This window comes from Mirounga angustirostris, unplaced genomic scaffold (assembly GCF_029215605.1).
Source record: "Mirounga angustirostris isolate CCGP_5_RB_7025 unplaced genomic scaffold, mMirAng1.0.hap1 SCAF_9, whole genome shotgun sequence".
Classification (NCBI taxonomy): Eukaryota; Metazoa; Chordata; class Mammalia; order Carnivora; family Phocidae; genus Mirounga; species Mirounga angustirostris.
Window position 1 is genome coordinate 133989697 of NW_026991717.1, and position 23288 is coordinate 134012984.

Sequence of the window (23288 nt, forward strand, 5' to 3'; positions counted from 1 at the left end):
CAGGCCCTTCTCAGCTGTTGGTCCGGAGTCACAACGAGCACCTTCCTCGTGGGGCTGGTTTAAGGCTGACATGAGTAACTCCAAGAAAAGTCTAGGGCAGTGGCTGCCTGAGGCAAGTGCTCAGTAACTGTGATTCCGATTTCCATCCTCAAGGCACAAATTAAAGGCCACGAGCCCTACTAAGAGCCAGAAGCAGTGTCAGCTGCTGGGATGTACGAGCCCTACCTGTCGGGAGGTACAGCCCCAAACAGAGAGAGGAGGGGGGCAGGGGGCAGAGAGGAGTGAGAGGAGAGGTGGGGGCAGCAAGGAGGGGTGGAAGGAAGGATAGGGTCAGGGAGGAGGGGTGGAAGGGGGAGTAGAGGCAGGGAGGAGGAGTGGGAGGAGGGATGGATCAGGGAGGAGGGGTGGGGGAGGGGTGGGGAAGGCCTTCCAGCAAAGGGGATGCCCTTCGCCCCGAGTCCTGGCAGAAGAAGCGTGTGTGGGTGACACAGGTGGGTGCGGGGCAGCTCAGGCAGAGGGCACAGCAGGAGTCAAGGTCCGAGGCACTGAAGCCGGTGGCCCCCTTGGCAAGCACGGGAGATGGGCATGGCCAGGGTGCAGGCTGTGGGGAAGGGCGGACGTGGGCTCGAGGAATTGGCGGGGCCGGATCAGGAGAGCCTTGTGAGTCATGCCAAGGGCTTGGACTTCATGGGGGACGGGGGAGAGACAAGGGGAAGTGGTGGTTTGGGATTTGGTTTGGGGGGTTTTTTTGGCCTACAGAAGACGGACCTTCTCGCAGGCTCATATATCAGCCCAAGGTCAGCATGCCAGGGTGACGGGTAGCTGCGCCTCTCAGTCAGTGACTGGGTTCCCAGGTTGCCAGCCATTCCTTAACGCCTGTCACCGTCCGTCCATCCGTCCGTCCACATGTCTGAGGTGGGGTTGCCACAGACTGCAGAGTTCTGCAGGCTGGGAAGACCAAGATCCCGGTGCCGGCCGCCCCACGTCTATGCGGACCCCACTCCTAGCTTGTAGACGGCTGCCGCCTCGGTTTATCCTCCCTCGACAAGAGCAGCACGGGGAGGTTTTTAAGCAGTTCAGAATTAGTGTCTTTTCTTTCATTTCTACAGCCTAGTGCAAGGTGCAGGGGCTGGGGTGGGGCCCAAGGAGGGAGGGAGAGAGGGAGAGAGAGAGAGAGAGAGAGAGAGAGAGAGAGAGAGAGAGAGAGGGGAGAGGGGGGAAAGGGGGAGGGAGCCAGCTGTCTTTGTTGAGAAATCCTTGGATAAAAGCGTGGGGTAGACGTGACTCCCATCTCATTTGGGGGCCTTCAGAGGAGGCGGAGGACCTCTGCAAGACAGAGTGAAGAATTTGGGCCCAGGGAGGAGGGCAGTGGGAGCAGGCGGTGCGGAGGGCCAGCCCTGCGCAGGTGACCACCCGTCCGCCTGCACTTCCCAGGGCGGCCAGCCGGGCTCCCGGATGGTGGCTGCTATAGGGGTGGGGAGAGCAGGGGGCTTGGACAGCGGGAGAGCACAGGCATCTTAGGGGAGAGTTTGGATGCAAGGGTCCCGAGAACCTGAGGAGCTTGCAGCCAATCACGGCGACGCCATGCTGGTGAGAGGCCCCCGCGGACATCTGGCCACCAGTGCTTGGCCTTCACTCTGCGCCTCTTGCCTGACTCGTAACAGAGCCTCTTAACGGAGGATTGGGGCCTGTGTGCAGTATCTGCAACTCTGTCCCTGTCCTCGCCCATCTTGGCAAGGAGTGTCCTCTGCACACATCATCAAGGGGACAGAGCCCAAGGGAGATGAAGAAACCCCGGTTTCCTTTTCTAGACTGAGCTGGCTCCCTCCTTTGCTGTCAGGTCCTGCCCTGCCCGTCTGTGCCCAGCTCCATGCCTGGCAGGCTGACGGAGCTTTGCCCAAGTGTCCTCGCCCTCTGGCTTTTGACTGAGTCCAGCCAACGGGAGGCCAGGTGGGCAGGACCCAGGGAAAGGGGGCAGGGTATTTATTTCTCCAGTCCCTCCTCTGCTTGGCACCATGGTTCCGACAGGGACTCCATCTGCCATGGCCGCGGCACCTGTCGGGCCAGACTCCGGATGCCTCACTCTGTCTTGGCGCCCTTGACCCCGTCCCCACCTCTACCAGTTCATTACTTCTCTTTATTTACCTTACACATGTGCCTGTGGTGTTTTGCAGCTGGGGTCATCAGATAAAATGTAGGATGCCTGGTTCCCTTTGAATTTCAGATAAGTAACACATACTTTTTTTTTTTTTAAGATTTTATTTATTTATTTATTTGAGACAGAGAGAATGAGAGAGAGAGAGCACATGAGAGGGGGGAGGGTCAGAGGCAGAAGCAGGCTCCCTGCCGAGCAGGGAGTCCAATGCGGAACCCGATCCCGGGACTCCAGGATTATGACCTGAGCCGAAGGCAGTCGCTTAACCAACTGAGCCACCCAGGCGCCCCAGTAACACATACTTTTAGTATAAGTATATTCTAAATATGGCATGGGACATGCTTAACGTTAAACAATTCCTTGCTGTTTATCTGAAATTCATATCCAACTGTACAGCCTGTCTTTTTCTTTCCAAATCTGACAATCCTACCTGCAGGGCCCTTGACTGATACATTAACGTGTCCCTCGGGTCATGGAGCATTTCCAGCTACCCAAGTAGAGGAATAGGTGGGTTTGAACCCCTAACACCCTGCCATGCAGAGACAGGATTAGGGGCTGCTTCTTTCTCAAGTTGGGACAGTGGAAGCCTGCCCTGCCCTGCCCTGGGGACCAGAAGGTTACCTAAAGATGAGACAGACCCAGATATCTCCCCACTTGCTGGCATCACCGCCTAAAATGTCCCCAGGAGGACAGGCAGAAGCATCCAGGTCCTTGGATGCTTTGAGACCACAGCAGAGCTCCTCCCCGGCTGGCAACCAGGACAAGGACATTTGGAGAGAGAGAGGGCATTAGAAAGATCTGGAGTCCTCCTGTGAACTTTAACTGGGTGTGGAGTCAGATTGAATGCCCTTTCTCTCACTCCTTAGCCATGTGATTCTGGGCCTCAGCTTCCTCATCCATAACATGGGACGGTGATTCCTAGAGGGCAATCTGCAGTGAGATTAAATTAAGGACTGCTCAGGGCACTCACACAGTGAGAAACAGGGTCAGGACTAAATCGAGGTCTGCCCCCTTCCCGACGCCCAACCTCTCATCCTCTGAATTAGGAAATAGTTTTTGCTGTAACAAATCCCAAAACATACCATGGCTCAAACACAATAGTGTGTTTCTCGCTCCTGAAAATCTACACGCAGCTGCTATTCTTCATCAGCACAGGGCTCTCCGCCCGGAGGTGACTCAGGGACCCAGGCTACGTCTGTGGGTGGCTCCACCATCGTGTGTGGGCACGGAGGTACAAGCAGAGAGAGAGCAAGAAAGATGACACACAGAACATTCTCTCAGCCCGGCCTGGAAGTGCTAGACACTCCTCACGTTATATTGGCTAGCTCGTGGTCCCCTGGCCACTTGTAATTTCCGACAGGCTGGGAAATTCAGCGAAGGGCATGTTCTGGGGCCGATCAGCACTGTGGGCAGCGGAAGCTGAAGCCTGCAGGGGACTCTGGGAGCCAGTGTGGGACCAGAGCCTCAGAGTCGTCCTGTAACAGGAGGCTGAGTGGGGTGTGTATAGTCCTCGCATCGGTTGGCGGGTGAGGGCTGGTGATTCCCTGGCACTTCTGGCCTCTAACGTGGCAAAGGATGCTTGAGTGAGGCATGCAGGTGCTCGCAGGTGCAATGCTGAAGGTGGGCACTGAGTAGTCAGGGTGGGGGACCCAAGAGGGGCACCCACAGTGTCTGTTATATGCCGCGAGTTTGCAAGAGATGCTCAATTTCCTCTCAAATGGCCCCTTGAAGGGACAGGCAGGGGTCAGCTCCCAACCTGCAGCGGTGTCCATCCCCTGCGCCCTGGTCCCATGGCTCCCAGAAGTGGGGCCAGAGAGCCTGGAGGCAGCTGTGTGGCCAAGGGGTGAGCACTGGACTCGGAGTCCACTGACCCACTTTGGAACCCAGCTCTGCTGCTTACTGGCTCGAGACCTTGGGCAAGGATGTCTTCTCTTCTAATTCCAGTCCATTCTCTGGTCACTGAATGACACTGGGAGCCCACCGAGTATGTGACCTTGAGTGTGCTGGGCCCTGAGGACACCGCGGAGGACACAGGCATTCCAGCCCTCCGGGGCTCACGGGCACTTACAGCTCTGTGCCGCAGGTGCTTTTCAGGAAAACAGGTGAGGGGGAGGGAGTCCGAAAAGCAGAGAGTACTCCCAGTCCCTCCTTGGAGAGCAAGTTCTGTTCCTCGGCAACAGAGCTTCTCCCCAGCCCCTTGCCTGTTCCTGGAAGGGCGTGCATTCCAGCGAGCTCCCTATGCCGGAGGCGCCCACAGGTTCCCCCTGTAAAATGGGTGTGCTCACTGTTCCTCGGCTGGGACTCTGGCGAGGGGAGAGAGCGGGAGGCCTCCGTATTTTGCAGGGCCTGCTGCAAGATGAAAATGCAAGCCCCTTGTTCAGAGATCATCAAGACTTCCAAGGCGGCAACGGCAGAGCACGAGACTCAGCTTTCCTGAGTATGGGATGCTGTGGGCCTGCACCTCCGTGAGATCTTGCTGCGAAAAAGATTTTGTAAACTGTGAAGGACAGAGCCTGTGGGAGAGGCGGTGATCAACTGAGGACAGAGGGAGTCTGAACGGGGCAAATGGTACCCACCCTAAATCCAAGCCCGATCCTTTGGCCAGAGGCACTGAGTCAGACTGTCCGTCCTCAAAAAGGACCAGCTGGTCCTCTGACCTTGGCCAAGGCCAGCCACCCTGTTCCCAGGTCAGAGGGGTTGGCAAACCTCAGGACCGGGAGGCACAGATTGTCCGAGAATTGCAGGCTGCGTTCGGTGATGCCCAAGGACGCCCTACTGGGAAGGCCTCTCAGGGCCTGAGGACCAGCTGCCCAGCCCCGCACCACGCCCCACTCAGGGAAAATGCTGCTCACAGTGTGGTGCTACCGTACATCCAGAAGCCACTGGTGCCCCCAGCATGCTCAGCGGGGTTCATAGATGGCCCTCCTAGGAAGCCCGTGGGATTGCATCTGGAAACACTCTCCTGGCTTTGGGATGCTTAGAATCTAAAGGTCGAGTGATGGCCTTGAAATCCACATTGACCTTGCTCCTCACGCCTGGGAAGTCCCGAAAGCCTCTACAATGTTTCGGGAAGTCCCGAAAGTCTCTTACAGTGTTTCCTGTCCCTGTCCAGATGTCGGGGTTCTTGGGGTCCCCTAAGGCTGAACTCAAGGCCCAGGCTCTTCTCTGCAGCTGCTGGGGAAGAATCTGCTTCCAGGCTTGTTCAGATTGCTGGTGGAGTCAGGTCCTGGCAGACGCAGGACTGAGGTCCCCGTCTGCTTGTCGCCAGTCAGCTGGGGACTGTTTTGGGCTCCCCCGTCTTTGCTCCATGACCCCTCCATCTCAGCCAGTGAGAACCTCCCTCACCTTGAATCTCTCTCCCATGGGAAATCTCTCAGGATCACTCTTCCCCTACCGGCGAAAGAAGATTTCCAGGGCTCCTGCCATTAGATCAGACCCCCCGAGGGGCCTCCCCTGTCTCAGGCCCACTGATCAAAGCCTTAGTTACATCTGCAAAGTCATGGGTGGGCCTGCCCATCATAGTCCCCGGCACTGGGCTGGGGGGTCAGAGCAGGATCTGGTCTCCCCTCCCACTCCCCCTCACCCTGTCCCCCTTCTTCCTTGTTTTCAGGATGCAGCACTGTTCTGGTCCTCCTCGCCTCTCGCTGCTGCCCCTGCTTGGTCTCTTTCACCGTGTTCACCCAACACCATCAAGACTCCCTTAAAAAAGGATAATAAAAAAAGTGCTGGGTCCAGGCCACCCAGGGAGCTGGCAGAAGCCACCCCAGCCAGGGACACTCAGCACCCCCACTCCAAGGCTGCTCATGTCCCAGAGGCTTGGGGCCCCAACCTCCTCTGAGCTCAGCATATGGTCAGGTCACCCCCGGGGGGACTATGGAAAGTGCTGAGTCTTGTCCACGGGGAGGGTCAGCTCTCACAGCTAGGGGTGAAGATGGGGTAGGTGACCCAAACAGACTGGCCCTTTTGCCAGCTTGGCTGAGAGCATTCAAGAGAGGGCCTGGCCTTCACTAGAAATGTCTTCGGACCCGGAGGCTGTGGGCCGGGCACTGGGCAGAGTAATAGGAATAGGATCGGCTGATTTTTGAGCACTATGTGCCAGGTGTTAAGTCTACGTGTTTACCAGCTAACTTAGTTCCCACAGGTACTTATGAGGGAGGTACTATCATTAACCCCATTTTACAGAGGAAGAAACTGAGGCTCAACGAAGTTAAGGGACTCGCCCAAGGCCAGACAACTCATGTGTAGAGCAGAGCTGCCAAGGGACATCACGTCTGCCTTCAGTGTCCCTGCCACACCAAAACAGGCTCAATCAGTCTGTGCTCCTATGTTAATCACGTGGTGGTGAGAGCCAGAGACTGTGTGGCGGGCGGTTGAACCAGGACTAAAGGAAGGACATTGTGGGAGATACATCCGTACTCTGCGTAAGGAATGGCAGATGTTCTAGCGGTCGGAGTGGCCCAGAGGTGGACAAGACTACTTTGGGAGGGGATGAGCCGCCTGTCATTGGATATATGCAAGCGAAGAGGCCACTCATTTTCTGAGCCTCTGCTAATAACAGACCCTATACTGAGCACCTTACACTCAGCCGTCTTTAGACCCTAATAGCTGCATCACATAGGCATTGCTGTCCCCGTTTGCAGATGAGGAAAGCAAGGCTCGAGGACATTACGTGACTCCTTGAGGGCTCTGCAGAGGGTTAGTGGGGAGGGGTGACTCACACGCAGAGCCGTGTATCTCCAGAGCTCTGCCTGCACCCACACGTCTCCTGAGCGCCCGCTGGGTGTCCAGTACTATTCTCCTAGACACTGAGACTCCAATGGGGGACACTTTCATACCAGGCCTGGCCGTCATGGAGATCACACTCCAGGAAGACGATCCAGAGTAATGAGAACTAAAATCCAACTCAACGAGAGTGAGGGGAGACCAGGGTTGTTCGACATGGTCAGGGAAGTTCACTCTCAGATGGTGGCATCTGAGCTAGCCTGAAAGGCAGGGAGGAGAGAGCACCATGAAGGGCTAGGAGAACAGTGCTCTGGGCAGAGGGAATCACAGGTGCAAAGGCCCTGGGGTGGGTCAGGGGAAGACTAAGACTAATGTGGGAGTAATGGCCACTGTGGACCATTTAGGATCTGGTCAGCCAGGGTTTGAACTTCATTTGTAGTTACTGGGGGATTTTTTTTTAAAGATGTATTTATTTATTTTAGAGAGAGTGGAGGGAGAGGGGCAGAGGGAGAGGGAAACCTTAGGCAGACTCCATGCTGAGCGTGGGGTCAAACTCGGGGCTTGACCCCACAACCCTGAGATCATGACCCGAGTCGAACCCAAGCAAGAGCCAGATGCTTAACCACCTGCGCCACCCAGGCACCCCTGGCGGATTTTATAAACAGTGGGGTACTACAGCCAACTCATGGCAGCTCATGAGAATCACTTGTTAAATCTTCAGGACTCTTGCAAGCAGGACCGTAAACTATTAGTAGCTTGAAATCAGCCATGGTGGAGTGGTTATGCCATGGAAATCCTGGCTTTGCCCCCTGGGCAGCTGACGGTCAAACTTTTACCTGCATAGCACTGGTTTTGGGCAGAGAAATGGGGAGGTTAGGTTTGCTTTCGAAGGAGAGCCCTCTGCTGGGTGGAGAATGGCCTGCTGGGGACAGAGCAGCAGGAGGGCCAGCAAGGAAGGCCGTTGTGTTGGCCCACGTTGGAGAGAGGAGGATTTGGACCAGGGTGGGCCAGTGAATGGATTTGTGGGAGAGGTGTGATACGAGTCTAGGTCTGTGGGCCCCTAAGTCCATTCTGTCCCCTGCACCCCAGTGTTTCCCCATGTTGCCATGAAAATTCTTGCTGGGGACTGAGAGGAAAGGTTAATGCCATCCCTGGCTGCCCTCATTCAGCCCTAGGTGCGGCAGGTCAGGGCAGCCCCTTCCCACGCCTCTTCTCAGGAGGGCGGTTCCTCCCAGATGCAGCAGGTGGGAGTGAGGGGAGCCAAGCTGTTACCATCATAGACGTCGGACGGTCCAGCCCCCACTGGGTCCCCCCAGGAGGACCCAGTCTTCAGAGAGCTGCCCCAAAGATGGTCTCAGAGAGTCTCAGGACCTGCTGGGGTAAATCCCCCGCTCTCGGACCTGAACCCTGTCCGGGTGCAGGGTAGGGAGGAGGGCAGAAGCTGGGCTGGGGGCCTCAGAAGAAGAGCCATCATCGAACTGCTTCCTGGGCCCTGGGCGACTCTGGTTCTCTGCCTTCTCAGTCCCTCGGGTGGGAGGCAGGGGATAGAAACAGAGCTCTGAGATCCTAGCTCAGTAAGGGGGTGGGACGCTAAGCAGTGCCGGGTCTTGGCAAAATTCAGGCAGAATTATTAGGCCATGCTTGTCTTCCTTGCACCCACCCCCACCCAGAGCCACACCCCCACCCCCCACCCCTGCTTACAGCCACACCCAGGCTTCACACACACTGCGCCCCTTCCCTGAAGTCACTCTGCCAGCCAACCCCAGCAGCGAGGCTCTTAACAAGGGTCCTGTGCTAGGGGTCACCACCACTGTAACCCAAAGGGAGTGAGGACGGAGGGCCAGGAATCAAGACTAAGGCTGATTGAACACCTATGTGCCAGGTGCTTGCTGTTCTCAGAGTTACGGTGGTAGAAAAGTTTGCCCTCATCTCCTGCCCCTAAAATAAGGCCTACAAATTTCATTCATAGCCTTCTAGACTTTCTTCTATGCATGCACGCACACAGACACACAGAGACACACAGAGACACACACACACAGATTTTTTTTTTTACAAAAATGAGATGAAGCTAAGCGTTCTATGTAGATTATGTCATTTCATTCTAGGTACTGTAATTATCTCCACTTTACATTTATCTACTTTTTTAAAAAGATTTTATTTATTTATTTTGAGAGAGAGAGTGAGTGCATGACACGGGGGTGGGGGAGGGACAGAGGGAGAGGGAGAGAGAGAATCTCAAGCAGGTTCCATGCTGAGTGCAGAGGCTGACATGAGGCTCAATCTCAGGACACTGAGATCACGACCTGAGCTGAAATCAAGAGTCAGATGCTCAACCGACTGAGCTGCCCAGGAGCCTGTTAGTTTCTGAAGCTCAGAGAGGTTATGTACTTTTCCTAAGGTCACACAGGTGGTAGCCCTGCTTGGCTGCACAGCCTCACTCTGCATCCTGAGCATCACCTATGGCTGGCCAAGGGCTGGTCTTGTCCCTCTTGGGGACATTTGGGGCTGCAGGGCAGGCAGGGTTGGAATTCTGGGCCAAAGGCCTTATCTGGCCATCCCTTTGCTGCACTGGGAGACGCAAGCCCTGGGGTCAAATTCCAGCCCCGGGAGTCCTTGTTAAAGCTTAAAAAAATGGGGTTCTATTGCCATTTAACTGTGTCTCTGCCCTTGAAGCGTACCCCCAGGTCCCAAGGTTCCCAGCTCTCTGCAACAGATAGCCTTGTCTTGGATTTACCTCCCCCACAGCCCAGGGGAGAGAGGAGATGGGGGGTCTGAGACCTGGCCCCTCACCAGGTGCATCCCTCTGCCTTTCTCCACCTGGATCTTCTTTTGTGGTCTAAAGTTCCTGGCAGCCTCCAATGCTTCCCCTAATCAGGAAAGGGTGGGGTCTACAGCCTGCTGGGTGAGGGTAGGGTTGGGAGGAGAAGAGGAAGAGCCAGAGCCCAGCAGAGGCTCTGAGGTGGACTAGGGGGTGGAGTTTGGAAAGGAGCAAGGGTAGAGTTAACAGGTTCTGGAATCTCTAGGCATGAGGTCAAATCCCTGCAGGGCAGCTATGCACCCGGCCCGCGCTCAGAAGAGCCCATAACTGGTTTTGTGTCCCACCACTGCTGTCTTGAAATTCTTAATTTTTTAAATCAGGAGCCCATCACTTTCAGGTCGCACTAGGCTCCACGAATTATGGAGCCCATCCTGCTACCAGTTATTAGCCAGGTGCCTTGGCAAGTTCCTTTGCCCCATAGACCCTCATTGTCCTCCTCTGCAAAATGGAGCCATGCTTCCACGACCTTGGAGGAGCTTTTTGAGAAGTAAATGAGAGACTCCAGGCAGAGCGCCAGGCAGCAGTAAATCCAAAATAGCTGTCAATCCCGGGTAATCATGGCAGAATCGCTCTTTAGGGCCTGGTAGGGAGAAATATTCCCAGAGCTGCCGCAGTCTGTCTCCCAGCCTTGTGTGGGTGTGGGACACTTGAGGCCCAAAATAAAATCCTTACTGGGAAGTAAATTGTTCCATCTTCCCCACAACCCCCTGCTGCCTGTGACCATACTGGGTCCAGTCGTTTAGGGCCCTAAATGAGAGGGAGATGCGGTCCTAGGGTTTTTGAGCCCCGGGGAGAGAGGAGGTCTGGCCAGGCTGTTCCTGCATCTGCTTAGGGCCGGGGGGAGGGACAGGCATCTGCCCTTGACAGGTGAAGATGCAACGCCCAGAGGCACTAATGGGGTCTCTCTGGGAGCAGTCCCCCTCACCCTTTTAGAGTTGTAACTGTAAAGAATATCTGGGTGACATTTAAAATATGTCCTATGTCCTGGCTTGTGGGATCCCCACTGGATCAGTATCCAAGTCCCAGCAACCCAACCTCCCAGACTTTCTAGATTAACAGCTCAGCTCAACAATTTCCCAACAGCGAGGACTTGGGCAAGTTTCTCTCTGGGCCTCAGTTTCCCCACTGTGAAAGAACAGCTCTGACCTCGTGGCATGCCACATGACATTAGAAGTGTCCTGACAAATGTTTGGCTCACCTCCACTCTGAGCCCCAGGGCACGCTCCAAAATGCCAGTCTGACCAGGCCACTCCTTCAGCTGGGACCCTCCAGCGGCTTGTTGTCTTCAGGATGAAGCCCAAGTTCCCCGGGCTTCCCTGAGCCTCCGTGTGCTGAGCACTTGCTCAGCCTCCATTGCCCAGCCTCCAGCCAAAGGGCCTGGGATTTGCTCTGGGAAACTTCCAGCCCCCAAAGCAGCGCCTATGATGTGACTGTCAGTCTAAGCCAAGGGGCGGGCACATGACCAGGCTCAGCCAACTGGGTGCCTTCTCTAAGGACCTTGATTCTTGGGGATGGAGGGGCTGATGGCAAGGTGTAGGGGAGGGTTCATCTGGGGAGGTATCCCCCTGAGTTCCTGCTGCCTGGATCTCCAGGGCTGCCCTGAGCCTTAGGTTCCCCAGGCCTGGGTCTTTAGCTCTTCTGATTCTGTGGCCTCCCTCCTATCTTCCACAGATGCTGTTGTTGCCCAGAGCAGCCTGTTAGTTTCTGTTGCAGGCAGCTGGAGAGCCCGGTCCATACACCCTGGTGCCTGCTGATGGCTTCTCCAGCGGCAGCCACACCACCCCCTCCCCGACCTTCACCTCTAAGCATCTGCCTATAGCTCCCACGGGCCACGGATGCTATTTTGTGCCTCTGAACCTTGATCCCACCTGTTTCTTCTGCCGGGAATACGCTTCCCACCTTACTTCCTGGCTCCTTCTTATCCTCAGGAACCACCTCAGACATTGTCAACTCTGCAGGGGACTTCTTCCAGCCCTCCTCCCACCCTCCCAGCAACCCCCCAGGCCGGTTCTGACTCTCTGGGCAACGCTGAACCCCAGACATCTGTGTGTACCAGCATTCCCCATGCATGAACCCAAGGCCAGAACCTTCATGTCTCAGTTGGTGCTCATCAGATGTTTGAGAGGCTCTAGAACCACGGAGGGCAGACAGAGGCAGCTCCCTTGAGACCTGCTCAGGGACTCCTGGGCAGGCAGGGACTGACTCCATGGCCTGCTGATGTGTGTGTCCCAGGAGAGGCCCCAATCCCTGCCCCTGCCCAGGGGCTCTGACTGAATGGGGGCCTTTGTTGGGGAAGGCCTGGACGGCTAGTTGGGGTATCAGGGATGGGCACCGGGCCCAGCCCCCCCAAATGCCACAGGCCCAGCAGCCCCAACCGCAGGCACCAGGGCCAAGCCAGAAGGCAGGGGCAGGTCCCAGGTTGAGGGCCTGAAGCCTCCTTCACCTTGCCCCCTCCCCTGCCCTGGGTCAGGTGTGGTTCTGAGCCACAAGCAGAGCTGAGCCTTATTGGGTTGTTGAGCGCCCTCGCTAGGGAAGGGCTCGAGCTACAGCCACCCACAATCAGGTAGAAGGAGGTAAAAGGGAGAGTCCTGGGACACGCCAGTGGGATCGCGGGAGCGCACAAAGTGGGGCCTGAAGAATGACCTCTACCTTGCCTATAGTTGACCAGCCTGAGAGAAGGGACAAAAAATTGAGACACCCCCCCCCGGGGTCACCGATGCCTCTCCCCCTTGTCCTTGGGAACTGAACCAGGGAGGCGGGGGTAGGCCACGGAGAAGGTGGCCCTCCATTCACAGGTGGATCCTGCAATGGACACATCATAGGACAGAGGCCAGCATTATGATGTCACGGCCCGGCGGCAATGGCTTTGAGCTCCTGGAGCTGTGAATGAGTCACCTGGGCCCCCTCCTCCTTCCCTATGCTCATGTCCAGTGTCTGATGCTCAGGGCTGGAGAGACTGACCACGCAACCTCTCCCCTTCTCTCCCTGCTCCACCCCTATGCTGTGGCTGGCCCAGCAGATGGCCAATGAATGGCAGGCTTAGGGAGACTTTCTTCTCCTTTGGGCCATAACCGGGAACCAGACTTAGGCAAATGGTCCAGAGCTCTTTGCCAGGCCGTGTGGAAACTACCTGTTAACTAGGCCACCTTCCCAGCCTGACCATGAACTCATTCAAAGTGTCTGCCTCAGCCTCCATGCTCCTTTTTTTTTTTTTTTTAAAGATTTTATTTATTTATTTGACAGAGAGAGACACAGCGAGAGAGGGAACACAAGCAGGGGGAGTGGGAGAGGGAGAAGCAGGCTTCCCGCAGAGGAGAGAGCCCGATATGGGACTCGATCCCAGGACCCTGGGACCATGACCTGAGCCGAAGGCAGTTGCTTAACAACTGAGCCACCCAGGCGCCCCTCCATGCTCCTTTGATGAGCTCTCTACACGCTCAGAGTATGTGATGTCACTGAATGCAGAAATGGGTGGAGGGCTGGTGGGTAGGATAGGCCACCAAGGTGTCCCCACCCCATGCACACTGCTTTCTGAGCCAGCCCCTAGCCCTGACCCTGGGGCTGTCTCCTGAATGCTGTGAGAAACCAGCACCTATTAGAAGACCGCAGACATTGGCTTCAGTGAGCCTCAAGTCCAGATTCAGTCCTGCTGTGTGTCCCTGAGCTGGTCACAGTCCCCCTCTGAGCCTCTGTTTCCTTTTCCACGAACTGGGAACGTGACCTGGCTTCCGGGGGCTGTTGGGAAAGTCGGGAGAGAAAGTGCTGACCAGTTTTCCCGCCTGGCCCAAGTGGCCCTCGTCCTCCCGCTGGGGTGGTGAGGGGCGATGCTGGTGGCCGTGGACGCCAGCCAGGGGGCTGGCCGGAGCGTTAGCAGCGACAAGGACAGGGACCTGCAGGTGCTGTTACAGGAACTCTGCGAGCTCCAGGCGAAGTACGAGAAGTCCCAGGCCCAGCTGTGGCCCTGCCCCAGGCCCAGTGGCGTCCTCACTGGACTAGGTGGCTGGGACTGAGCAAACATCCCTGAGGGCCAGGCAGGGAAGGGACAAGGAGGGGAGCAATCCCTGGAAGTAAACAGGAGGGGCAGCCGTGGGGAGGGGGTGGGGGGGCGTGGCTCCTGCTCCCCGAGCTCAGACCTTGGGTCCTCCCAGGCCCTCTGTGGGCTTAGTCTCCTGTCCTGGAGGCAGGGCTGTGGGTGGCCATCCCCTGCACCTGTCAGCTCAGCCCCTCTAAAGTCAACCCACGAGGCTGTCCCCCCTCCCCCCGCCTCGGAGTGGAGACCTGGGTCCTCACCCTCCGGGCAGCCCGTCAGTTTCAGGCTGCCCATAAAAGCCTGAATCAGATGCAAAAGGATGTGTCTGTGAGCAACTTTGTGGAGAAAAGGTCCAACCCTTCCATCAGATTCTATTCAGGCTTCCTGACCCCACTAAGGTTGGACGCCATGGTGCGCAGGGTCCACATGGTATTTGTGGGGAAAAATGGTTTTTCCCTGCATTTTTCAGGACCTTATGGATGAGAAGCGGGGCCTGAGAGGCAGAGAGGCCTGCCCTGGGTCCCTGAGCAGTCACTCCCAGAGCCCACCACAGTCCCGCTGACCGGGGCGGGTCCCACTCTGCCTCTGCCCTTGACCGCTGACCTTGACTGGGCACAGAGCAGGCGACCGACTGGAGACTCTGCTTGCTCAGGGGCTCGCCTAAGAGTCAAGAATGGCTAGGCAGCAGCATGCAGTTGCCTCCCCTCCCGGGGGTGCTGGGGTCCCCAACCCCAGACTGAGTGCTCGCTATGTGCTGGGCGCCCCACGCATGATCCCGGCCAGCCTGTGAGGGAGGGGCTCTGGTTACTGTCGCTACAGATGGGCTAGCCAAGCACAGAGGTGAAGCACCTAGCCAGGTCACCAGCTGGTTGGCGGGGGCGGGGGGGGGGTTGGCTCAGGCCAGCCTCTAAGGGAGGCTCCATAGACCCCCCACCCACCCCACACCAGAAGGACTGGCTCCCCTCTCCCTGGTGCTCCTTCCTCACGCCTGACCACGGCAGCTCTTTGAACTGTTTGTGGCTCCGTTTGCTCAGCAGGAAATGGGGTGGAGAGGCTTAAGTCAGCAGGGGTGATGGGGGGGGTGCGCCCGCCCAGTGCAGGTCTGAGCCGGAGATCCACAGAGAGTGGCCTTGCAAGAGCTCACGACCTGGGGTCCTCCAAACCGTGTCTTGCTGTCACTGAAATGTCTCTGCAGGCAGAGGAAGCTGAAGAGAGAGGTCGAGAAGCACAAGCTTTTTGAAGACTATCTGATTAAGGTCCTTGAGATAATCCCTAAGGGTACGTATGCCGCTTCGTCTCCACGGCCACCTCTCAGCCTTGGGACTAGGGCGCGGTGTGAGCCTTGACCTCATCTGCAGAGTGAGGACCCACAAAGGCCGATGCCACAGTGGAGAGACAGGGCACAGGGGCCACGCGAGCCTGCCCGGTGAGCCCGGGACCTGCCAGTGCCGCGAGTGTGGCTGGAGGCAAGTTCTCGAGGTGCTGGTGTACGATCTGTACAAGGGGGACAAGACCGGTTATGCAGATCGGATGAACTCATCCTTCATGAGCCTGTGGTGTGGTGCCCGGCATTCAGCTAACACCCAGTACGTGTTAGCTATGATTGCCATTATTTTGTGTGTCTCTGGTTTTGGTTTCTTGTTTTGCGATGATCAGCTAAACTTACACAGACACCAGAAATGGGTTTTGTGTTTGTTTTATCCTGATGAGAACTGGAGCCCGTTGTTGTCAGTGCCAGAAGCTTGTTAGGAAAGGGAAGGGGGGGTCAAACGTGAATTTTTATCATCATTAGCTCAACGTCATCAATAATAAGAATAACTTACCATTTATTAAGTTACCATTTATTAACGACTATTAACTAACTTTGTGCTAACCTCTTTAGAAAATCTTTTTTACCCCTCTCTATGAGCTTCTGAGAATTGTGTTACCCAGGCTCAGAGAGGTTAAGGAACTTGCCCAAAATGCCCAGCCAGGAAGTGGTAGGGCTGGGTCTCAGACTGGTTGGACTTCAGAGCCGCTGCACTAAATGCTGTGGAGCGATGAGAGCCCCCCAAACTGTCCTGGATGTCAGGGAAGGCTTCACGGAAGAGGTGGCCTCTCATGGGGCTCAAATGAGGTCAGCAAAGGGGAACGGTATTTCAGGCAGAGGGAACAGCACCAACGTAGGCTGGAGCCAGAGGCCTGCATGGTGAATTTGAGGATGTTGAGTTCCAGTGGGCTGGAGCACCAGGACATGGCAGGGGTTGCTGGGAGATGGTGACTGGAAGGTTGAGCAGCACCAAAAAGCTTTGAGCACCAAGCCAAGGAGGGGTGAAGGCTCCGGGTCCTTGGGGACCGTCTCCTGTCTCCCTGGGCCTCCTGGCTCCAGAATCTGGGTTCTCGGCTGCTAGGGGACCTTTCAAATGTTAATTGAAGAGGCCGGTGGTGGGTGAGGGAGCTGGGCACCTGCTGTCCTGGGCTAAGCCCCGCATGGGTCGGCTGGCGCCTCTCAACTGTGGGCCTGCGGCTGGAATCGCAGAGCCGTGGCAGAAGTCCCATCCACATCGTTGGCATCACCCCTGCAGGGGCAGGTGAGGGCTGGGCTCTCTGTGCCCACCCACTCCGTCATGGCTGTCTCCCTAGGCCACAATGAAGGGGAGAAAACAGAGGAGCCAGAGGTGGTCCTGGTGGAGACCATGGTGGAGCACTATGGGCAGCTCTTCACAATCAGCCAGGACATCCAGAAGCATCTGGAAGCCTTCTCCGAGATGAGCCAGGTCTTCCACCAGAGGCTGGAGTCTCTAGAGGAGAGCCACAGGGCTCTTATCCCGGTAACAGCTATCTGCAGCCTGGTCCCTTGCCCTTAGCCCATAGGACTGGGGGCAGAGGGGCCCCCCTTCCCTCTGCACCTCGGGGGGAAGGCTCAGAGCAGCGGTGGGCTGCAGAGAGGGTCTGGGTGGGCCTGTCACTCCAGAGCCTTGTTCTGTATCCCCTTCTCTCCCTGTCTGCTGGTTGACTCGGGGTTTCTCCTGAAACTTAATGCTTATGCTCAAAAGGTGTTCTTGGTGGTAGAAAAGCCACGAGTTCTAGATTCAAACAGACCGGGTTCCAATTGCACTTCACTCTCTGACTAGCTGCATGACCCTGGGCAAGGGTGACCCCTCTCTGAGCCTCAGTTTCTCTGTCAAATGGCAATGCAACCTAGCTCATAGGGTGTCATGAGACACGGAACAGTGCCAAAGTGCGTGCCCCAAGAAGTCACCTCTCTGTCCTTTTTGGTTAATCTTATAATACATAGAGCTTTTGCCAGGAGGGCCGGGCATTCCAGCCAGGAGAAAGTGCCCAGGCAAAGGCATGGCAGGATGAATTTGCATGCTGCAGCTGGGGCCTGGGACCAAGGAGGGGAAGGGGACAAGGAGAGGAAGGCTGAGGATGGCTTGATTCTTGCAAAGGGTCAGGGCGTGATATTTGCAGCAAGTCTCTGCCCCCTAGTGGCCACACTGAAAACCTACATGACTTTGCACCTTTTTCCCTCTGGAGAGCCAGGCCCTCTATGATTGGGCAGGACAGAGGGAGACACAGTTTACCTGCTTTATCTTATTTAAATCTCACCCCAGCACCTGGAGCTAAGTGCTTTAATTCCTAGGCCTGAGACAAGGGGAGGTGAGTGAGGTGAGCATTCAAGTGCTCGTTGGACCCCATCTTTATTTAAAATTTTAATATTTTGTCCATCATGGATGCTTTGTATTAACTTTGATTTTTTAAAAACATTGGATTAAGATACTATTTATCTTAATTAATTTATCTTCATTTTAAGCATATGCTGAGTTTTTCCACCCCATCTTAAATTTCGCACCTTAGACCCAGCTGCGCTCTTCTTCCCACTTTCCAGGGGAGGAGACTAAGAGGCAGAGAAGTGAGGACACCTGTGTATGTCCCGTGTCCAAACTCACGCCCCATGGGGCCTCGCGGTGAGGTGTGGCCCGTACAGCCCTGTGTGGAGCAGGCTGGGCCACGGGAGGCCGTCCACAAGGGCACAGACTCTTGGCTCTGGTTACGGGAGGAAGAGGGGCTCTGGGGGCCGTGAGCCAACATTCAAACCCCAGTCAGTCTGGACATGCCCTTTCGGGCCTTTCCTGGTGCCTTGAACAGCTAGAAGACCCAGAGCTTTCCCCTCCACTCACCCCCATCATGGCACAGACCCCGCCCCCCGCCCCGGGGCAGTGAGCTCCTCAGGCCCAGCCCAGCAGACTTCGCTGCACCCAGGTGACACAGCCTCTCCCATCGCAGAGCCTCAAGATTCGGCTGTGTCAGCTGCAAAAGCGATGTCATCACGAGCAGAAGCAGTGGGGGCAGTTGGGACACCGTGTCACCTCCCAGAAGGACATGGACAGCTATAATGTGAGTCCGATCTGTGGGATGGGGGTGGGGTGGGGGCAGGGCTGGGGGCTGCTGTCTCCTCAGTAAGCATCACGCCCCCCACACTCACACACCCCCCCCACTTACCTCGCCCTGCTGACTGTCTGCTTCCAAAGGGCTTCCCGAAGATGGGGCAGAAACTACTTTACAGATGGGAAAACTGAGGCCACAGAGGGGCAAGAGACAAGCTCTCCCAAGAACCAGAGCTGGGATCCCCAGCCCCGTCCCAGGGCTTGGCATAGCTGGGTGCTTACCCAGTCCTTCTGTGATGCTTGTGGTTAACAACAGAACAGTGGCATTTAAGTGAGTTATTACGCACTATCTGCAGGAATTCATACGTCTCTGTGATCATCCCAGGCAGTGCTTAGCCCCCTAACCCAGGACAGGCACTTCTAAATGTTGGTGGACTCATTTCTGTATCTATTTCACAGATGAGAAAAATAATATTTAGAAAGAATAAGTCATGGCCAAAGCCCATGCCCAGGGGCCAGGATTTCTGGGCTTAAGCTCTCTAGCTGTTCCTTCCTGGCCTTTGGAATGGGGACTGGTTACCCTCTGGTCCCTGGGTCCTCACTAAAACCAGAGCCCGTGCCCTCCCAGCCGTAGGGGCTGCTGGGAAGACACCAGGAGCAAGGCCTGGGGCACACTCCACCTGGTCAGAGTGTGGTCAGCAAAGGCAGGGGCTTCTCAGTCCCCATGCAATCTTAATTTGGAAGACATGAGGATAGGGATCTACATGTTGCTGACCTCCAGCCAAGGGGCTTAGGGAGGGAGTGGATTGGCCACTATTTATAGAGCCCCTTCTGGATCTTTCTCTTCAAGATGGGAAGCAAGGCTGCCACCGCTGGCCACAGCCCTGAAGACCTGAAGTCTAGGACTCCGGTGCCGCCCAGAGTGAGGAGCTCCAGGTTCCTCCAAGACCCTTCCCAGGCCCTGCCCCAGGTGTGGACCACAGGTGTCTCCAGCTAGGAGGACCCTCTGGGAAGTTAGTTCAATGTCCCTCATGGCAGGGGAGGATGCTCAGGCCCTGGGGTGGGAGGGACTCAAGCAAGGCCCTCTGGGATTGCAGCACAGAGCAGGATGAGAAGGTGGCTTCTCTGGCCTGAGTGAGCTGGGGATAGGGGGCAGGGGGATGCTGGGAGAGAACCAGAACCTCTTCCTCCTCCTCCTCCTCCTCTTCCTCTTGCAGAACCAGCTGCTCGACTACCTGCAAATGGCCATCAACAACATGGTCCAGCAGTGCTCCCCCTCTGCCCACAGCACGCCCAAGAGCATGGGCCTCTTCTCTAAACTTGACCTGATTCAGGTGAGGCCTCCCTGCCACCCCAGGCTGGTCTCCAGCCTCAGCCTCTCCTGAGCCTCAGCTCATGGTGCATTCACATTTAGCCCCCATGAGCCTGCCCCTCCGTGGCTACACAGACTCCTGGGGCAGTAGGTCTGGGGCCTCTATTAGTCACTCGACAAACTTGTAATGAGCTCCCATTTGGGGCAGGATCAGAAGCAGGTATAAAGAAACTCCCGCCCTACCTGGTCTTTGTGGCCCCACCCTGGTACATCACACACACACACACACACTCACTCACACGCGCGCACAATGTACACACGCACGTGGACATTCGTGTGCTTTCTACACACCTAACAATACACGTGAAACATACACAGAAGCACCTGCAAACACACGGAGATGCACACAGTGTGACCACGCATTTACACTCACATGTGCACTCTGAGAGGACACATTTCAGTGACTAAGGGAGCCTCGTCAGTTGAAACCTCAGACTCTCGGTTGAGTCCCCTGAGCTTCCCCTTCTCACTGCCCCCCAGGACCAGCCCCCCACCCGCCATATGCTGATGCCGAGGTACAGAGAATGTGTCCCTGACTTCTGACCTGCCTCTGGCTTCTACTGACCACAGAGCACATCTTTTTTTTCTTTTTAATAATACCTTTACTAGGCTATAATTCACATGCCATAACATTTCCCCTCTTAAAGCATACACTTCGTGTTTTCAGTTCAGTCAGAACTGGGCAACCATCACTACTACCCAGAACATTTCTTCACTCCAAAAAGATACATTTTGCATCTGGTTTCTCTCACTTAGCATAATGTTTTCAAGGTTGATCCGCGTCATGGTATCAATCACTACTTCATTCCTTTTTAGGGCTGAATAATGTTCCACTGTGTGGACCAGTGGATCAGTTGATGAACATCTGGGTTGTTTCCGGGTTTTTTGGCTGTTGTGAAGAATGCTGCCATGAACATGCACATACGGGTTTTAGTGCGGACATAAATGTTCAGTTATCTTGGCTAGATACCACTGAGAGGAATTGCTGAATCATGTGGTAATTATATATTTAACATTCTGAGGAACTGCCAAACTGTTTTTCAGAGTGGCTGCATGATTTCACAATCCCATGATCAATGTGTGAGGGTTCCAATTTCTCCACATCCTGTCCACACTTGGTATTGTCTGTCTTTCATAATTCAGCCATCCCAGGGGGTGTGAAGTCGTATCTCACTATGGTTTCACTCTGCGTTTCCCTGGTGACTAACGACATTGAGCATCTTTCATGTGCTTATTGGCTATTCGTATCTCTTCTTTGAAGAAATGTCTATTCAAATCCTTTGTCCACTTTTAAATTGGATTATTTGGAGTTTTTTTAATTGTTGCATTCTAAGATATATTCTAGATAGAAGTCCCTTATCAGATATATGTGTTTGCAAATATTTTCTCCCCTTCTGTGGGTTGTCTTTTCATTTGATTGTGTCCTTTAAAGAACAAGAGCTTTTAGTTTTGATGAAATCCAGTTAAGCTATTTTTTTCCTTTGGTTACTTGTCTTTAGGCATCACATCACATTGCAAAAACTATAATCCCAAGTCATGAAGATTTACACCTAAGCTTTCTAATAAGAAATCTATAGTTTTGCTCTAATATTTAGGTTTATGATCCATTTTTAGTTAACTTGTGTATATAGTATGGGATAGGGGTCCGATTTCATTCTTTTGCATAAAGATATTCATCTTTTGAAAAAAACCTATCCTGTCCCCCTTGAATCGTCTCTTCTCCCTTGTCAAAAATCAATTGCCTACAAATGTGAGGGTAAATTTCTGGACCTCAATTCTATTGCATTGGTCTCGATGTCTATCCTATGCCAATACCACACTGTCTCGGTTACTGGAGCTTTGGGGTAAATTTTGAAATGGGGAGATGGGAGTCCTCCAACTCTGTTCTTTTTTTGAGGTGGTTTGACTCTTCTCACGGGGCATGTTTGCATCATGACCTGAATGAAGCTCAGTGGCCGGGTGGATTTCAGGCATGATGTGACCCGAGGCTCCCTGGATTGGCCAGGACTCGTCCTTTCCACGCTCTGCTATAAGCCATCCTCAGTCCTGGCTTCGTGCTAGGGCACAACTTGCTCTCCTTACTTGAGGCAGGCTCAGTGGCGACGTTCAAACACAGGATGCTCAGTTCCTCGGAACGCCAAAGGGGCGAGTCCCTGCCCCAGGGTTGCCGTGGCAACAGCCCACAGTCAGCAAGCCTGCCTCTCTATTGAGAAGGACTTCTCACAAGCTCTCATACAGCATCAGGGCACAGCTCCAGGGACACCATTCACGTTGTTGGCATCCCCTGGGGCACAACTCATGTTATTCATATTCACATTGTGATATGAATGATGTCGTTTTCAATAAGGGCACATTTGTCTAAATAGTCACAGCGCATTAATTTCATCTTCCTCCCGAGAAAAAGGAAGAAATTACACGGTGATGTCAAGGGGTGCCAGGGGTCTCCTGCAACAATCACTCAACCAAGACTTATTGAGTCACCCACATGTGCTCAGCATTGTGCTAGGTAAAGAGCTGGAGGTAGAAGGTCCTTGGGAAATGAATGCCTCTTAGAGAGGGAGGCTGGGGGCAGTCAGGGTGGGCTTCCTGGAGGAAGCAGTGAAAAGAGGCAAGCAATCACATTCAGGAAGCCACACCAGGACTTGGACTCTGTCATCCAGCTTTGCCACGCCTGGGCTGTGCAGTTCCAGGTAAGTCGCTTAACCTCTCTGAGCTGCAGTTTGCACATTGGCCAAGTGTCATTGATACCACCTCCTTTGCAGGGCACTTGTGAGAGTTAATGGAAGTGTAGGTAACCTCCGATGGTGCTTTGGTCCTTGGGACGGGATGTCAAAGCACCGGGCAGGTGAGAGAGATTTCTTTTTCCTCCCAGGAATTTATGTTGGACAAAATGGAGACAGTGAGATATATCTCACTGCTCATGGAACCTAGAGTATGCTGGTCAGGGGATAGTCTCAAGAACCCCAGAAGATACCCCAGATACTTCAGGAAACACCCAAGGGATCAAGATTCGGTCCCCAGAACTCCCCTTCCAGGCACCCAGACTTCAGAGTGCCCCAGCTCGAACTGAGCCAGCCAGCGGCCATGCAGACCCTGCCAGCATCATGACCATCTTCCTACCTGTCCAGCCTCCTTTTCTCACCACAGTGCCCCCGAAGTGGGCAGGAGCTAGCCTGGAGGTGGGGGCGCTGTTCTCTGTCCTGGGGGATGGGCAGGCGTGGAGGCTGGGACTGGGGAAGAGAGAGTGGGGTTCCTGGGTTGCAAGCAGCAGTCAGGTGGGAGGTCCCAGGTTGGAGGCCGCAGACTCACAGCCAGGGGCGGGTTTGTCTAAGAAGAGCTCTGGATAGATGCCTAGCTTTTAGGAACATCCGAACCACGGGAACTCTCATACAGAGCCACCCAGAGCTATAGGATGCATGGGAGCTCGCCTCACCCACAGCCGACTGGGGAGCACGGCAGACTGGGGAGCACGGCAGACTGGGGGTACTGAACTTGTCTATCGGGGGCATCTCATCACTGGTTCTCAGAAGCTGAATACCGAGTCAGTGCCTGCTGCCTTCCCAAGGGTCCCAGAGCTGCCTGGAATGAATGCTGCTCTCAGAGAGACCTCGGCCAGGCAAAGCCCCTCTCCAGGCCGGTTTTCCATCTGCAAGATTGGGCAAGAGGTTGTCTAGGGGAGTCCCCTCCGAGTCTGACCTTCTTAGGCCAGGGTCGGGAGAGCTTGGTTAACCTGGAAGACACTGGTTTGGTTTTATTGTGTTGCGGTGTAAAAATCCTCCTAGCAACCCTTCAGCCCTGGAAAGAATTCACCTCTGGAGGTC

The 23288-nt window shown here is 55.0% G+C and overlaps 1 protein-coding gene across 1 annotated transcript in view; it reads left to right on the forward strand.

Annotated features, from left to right (window-relative positions):
- CCDC197 (coiled-coil domain containing 197) overlaps positions 1-20925 on the forward strand; it is a 30700-nt gene extending 9775 nt beyond the window's left edge. The window contains exons 2-7 of the mRNA XM_064571529.1: positions 14921-15003; positions 16348-16535; positions 17995-18105; positions 18946-19065; positions 19313-19429; positions 20284-20925. Of these exons, the coding sequence (XP_064427599.1) occupies positions 14921-15003; positions 16348-16535; positions 17995-18105; positions 18946-19065; positions 19313-19429; positions 20284-20289 (625 nt within the window). The 3' untranslated portion in view covers positions 20290-20925. The remainder of the gene's footprint in view (positions 1-14920; positions 15004-16347; positions 16536-17994; positions 18106-18945; positions 19066-19312; positions 19430-20283) is intronic.
- Positions 20926-23288: the final 2363 nt, after the last annotated feature.